This window comes from Schistocerca gregaria, chromosome 3 (assembly GCF_023897955.1).
Source record: "Schistocerca gregaria isolate iqSchGreg1 chromosome 3, iqSchGreg1.2, whole genome shotgun sequence".
NCBI lineage: Eukaryota > Metazoa > Arthropoda > Insecta > Orthoptera > Acrididae > Schistocerca > Schistocerca gregaria.
This window is the reverse complement of record NC_064922.1, coordinates 480577110-480580342: the sequence shown is the minus strand read 5'-3', so window position 1 is coordinate 480580342 and position 3233 is coordinate 480577110. Positions and strand designations below refer to the sequence as shown.

Genomic DNA, 3233 nt, shown 5'->3' with positions numbered 1-3233 from the left:
TATTTTACTTTATTTCAAAAACGTTTACATTACAGATTTACAAGTAACAATTCTTTTTCAACAAAATGTTCAAATGATTGATTTACAAGTAATAATTCTTTTTCAACAAAATGTTCAAATGATTGTTACATTTTCTTTTTATTTTGCATGAAACTGACAGAAGCATGGTTCGATACACATATTTTGTTTTCTTGTCATGAGCTTTGGTTGAACACTTTCGGCACTGTCTGTAGGTTGTTTCTGAAACAGTCATGTGATCGCCTACTATTGCCAGTCGAACGTGATCTGGTACGGTGTTTTCTTGGTTAGAATGGTTACAGGACGTCGTTTTTGTTATGCGGGATGCAAAGCCATCTATCAATTGCTTTGCGAGTCGTAATTGAAAGTTCAGTTGATCATCATATCCCTATTGTCCTTTATTAGTTTTGTATAATATAAAGGCATTTACAACTGCCATGTCTAATAGGAAATAGAGAATCCGATGCCACCACTTACGAGAACGTCGACCTATTGCGTAACGGTCTCTTAAGTTGATCAAAGTGATCTACACCTCACGTTATGGTATTGTATGTTGCCACAGCTGTGGGACACGTAACCATGCTGATTGTGCCATCCTTATTCTTTCTTGAGACAAGTGTGATATCACTAGGATTGTCTGAAGTTGTCAAAGTAGTGACAGGTTTGTTGTCCATCCATTTTATAGCTTCAATGCCACAATTGCATTGAAACTGAAATTCTCTTCTTTTCAAGGTACATTTATCTTTCATCATTGAAGGAAGCCCTTTCCGGTTAGCTCTGACAGTCCCTGTAGAGTAGATTCCATTGTTCAAAAGCATTTGCATTAGATTCACTGTGGTGAAGAAGTTGCCAAACGCTACTATACTGTTACTATGTTTCAGGTCTTGAGTGAGGCTAATGACTACACACTCTCCCAGAGAATTTTCTGTACATCTATCATTTGATTTTCCTGTGTAAATATCAAATTTTATGACATAGCCAGTCTCTGAATCTGCTAAACACCATACCTTGTATCCTCGTTTTACTGGCTTGAGGAGCATATACTGCTTGAGCGAAGACTGTCCCTTGAAAGGTATCATGCTTTCATCCACAGCCAATTAATTACTAGCAGTGTATGGCTTACGAATTGTGTTGTTCAGAAAGGTTATAAGAGGTCTCACCTTGTGAAGTTTATCGTGGTTTGGATGCCCTCTTCGAGGATTCAGCCTGTTGTCATTTATGTGAATAGTTTCATATATCTTTTTGAAACGTTTACATGTCATACGTTTCGATATGTAAGGCTGACCTAAGGCGAGTTCCGAACTCCAGTAGTGCACTACATTTGGCAACACAACCAAATACGTCAAGATATTCATTCCAATCCAGGCGTGTAACTCCTCTACAGATAAATTCGTCCAGTTATTTGTTGACTCACTTACAGTCTGACCAGATTGCCGTTTTTGTTTCTGTTGCTCTGCATACAGATTTGTCTGCTGAACCACATACTCCAGCATCTCATTGGTAAATAAAGAAAGGAATTAGTCTCTCTCTCTGTGCTATGTTTTGACAATGGGTGGTTGACAACTGGTTCTCCTTTTGCATCAACACAAAGGAAGTCGAAAACAGCAGTGTCATTGGACCATTCCTCTTCTGCCAATAGCTCTTCTGCACTTACAGTACTATCACTAGAAATATCGACATCCATGGAGCAAGAACTGTTTGCACTGTTATTGATATTAGATTGTGGAACCAAACACGGATCAATGTTTGAAACAAATTCATCTTCAGATGCTTCATCACCTTCTATTTCAGAATCTTCGGGATCGCTAGGTAGTGAAAATAGTAACTCCAATGCTTCTTCTGGTGTGTATTTTTTTAGTATAGGCGTGCTTCTTTGACATTTTTGCTACGAAAAGCAAAGAAAGATTGTGAGGCGAACAAAAAGTGATAATATGATACTTCAATTATATTTGCCACCAATATTAAAATTTACTTACCACAATGTGAAAACAGTAAAGCTATGTGCTGATAATAGTGACACAGACATATACTTCAGAAGCAAAGCAAACTCTTCTGACTACAGTAGTGATCCCGTGATACACACAAACTGATTGTTGTAGCAGTTTTCATAAACCTGGTACAGTGTAGTACCACAAGATGTCAGGCAAATACAGTGGTAGTAAGACGTATTCCCAGAATCATTGTGGTACCTTGACGTTTGTGGTAAGTATGCTTCCCAGATTAGATTAGATTAGATTAGATTAATACTTGTTCCATAGATCATGAATACGACTCTTCGTAATGATGTGGAACGTGTCAGGTTAATAAAAGATGTCTGTACAAGAAATTACATTACACAAAATATTGCATGACACTAATGATTAAGTGTTTTTTTTTTTACTTAGTTTATATCTAAAAATTCAGCCAATGAGTAGAAGGAGTTGTCATCTAGAAATTCTTTTAATTTATTTTTAAATGTTAGTTGGCTATCTGTCAGGCTTTTGGTGCTGTTTGATAGGTGCCCAAAGACTTTTGTGGCAGCATAATTTACCCCTTTCTGTGCCAAAGTCAGATTTAACCCTGCATAGTGAAGATCATCCTTTCTCCTGGTGTTATAGGTATGCACACTGCTATTACTTTTGAATTGGGTTGGATTATTATCAACAAATTTCATAAGGGAATATATATACTGTGAGGTTACTGTGAGGATCCCTAGATCCTTAAATAGATGTCTGCAGGATGACCGTGGGTGGGCTCCAGCAATTATTCTGATTACTCGTTTTTGTGCAATGAATACTTTTCTACTCAATGATGAATTACCCCAGAATATGATGCCATACGAAAGCAGTGAATGAAAGTAGGCATAGTAAGATAATTTACTGAGATTCTTATCACCAAAATTTGCAATAACCCTAATAGCATACGTAGCTGAACTCAGACGTTTCAGCAGACCATCAATGTGTTGCTTCCAGTTTAACCTCTCATCAATGGACACACCTAAAAATTTTGAAAATTCTACCTTAGCTACAGACTTCTGTTCAAATTCTATATTTATTACTGGAGTTGTGCCATTTACTGTACGGAACTGTATATACTGTGTTTTATCAAAATTTAAAGAGAGTCCGTTTGCTGAGAACCACTTAATAATTTTGTGAAAAACATCATTTACAATTACATCACTTAGTTCTTGGTTTTTGGATGTTATTACTATACTTGTATCATCAGCAAAAAGAACT

General features: G+C 36.7%; 1 protein-coding gene across 1 annotated transcript; it reads right to left on the bottom strand.

The window, feature by feature from the left end:
- Positions 1 to 551: 551 nt before the first annotated feature.
- On the bottom strand, positions 552 to 1097 carry LOC126355436 (piggyBac transposable element-derived protein 4-like). The gene has a single exon (XM_050005745.1). It carries the CDS (start codon positions 1095 to 1097, stop codon positions 552 to 554), a length of 546 nt encoding a protein of 181 aa, XP_049861702.1.
- Between the last annotated feature and the right edge of the window lie 2136 nt (positions 1098 to 3233).

Bases quoted from the DNA above. Each gene is read 5' to 3' on its own strand.
- LOC126355436 (XM_050005745.1), bottom strand. From the start codon at position 1,097: ATGATACCTTTCAAGGGACAGTCTTCGCTCAAGCAGTATATGCTCCTC.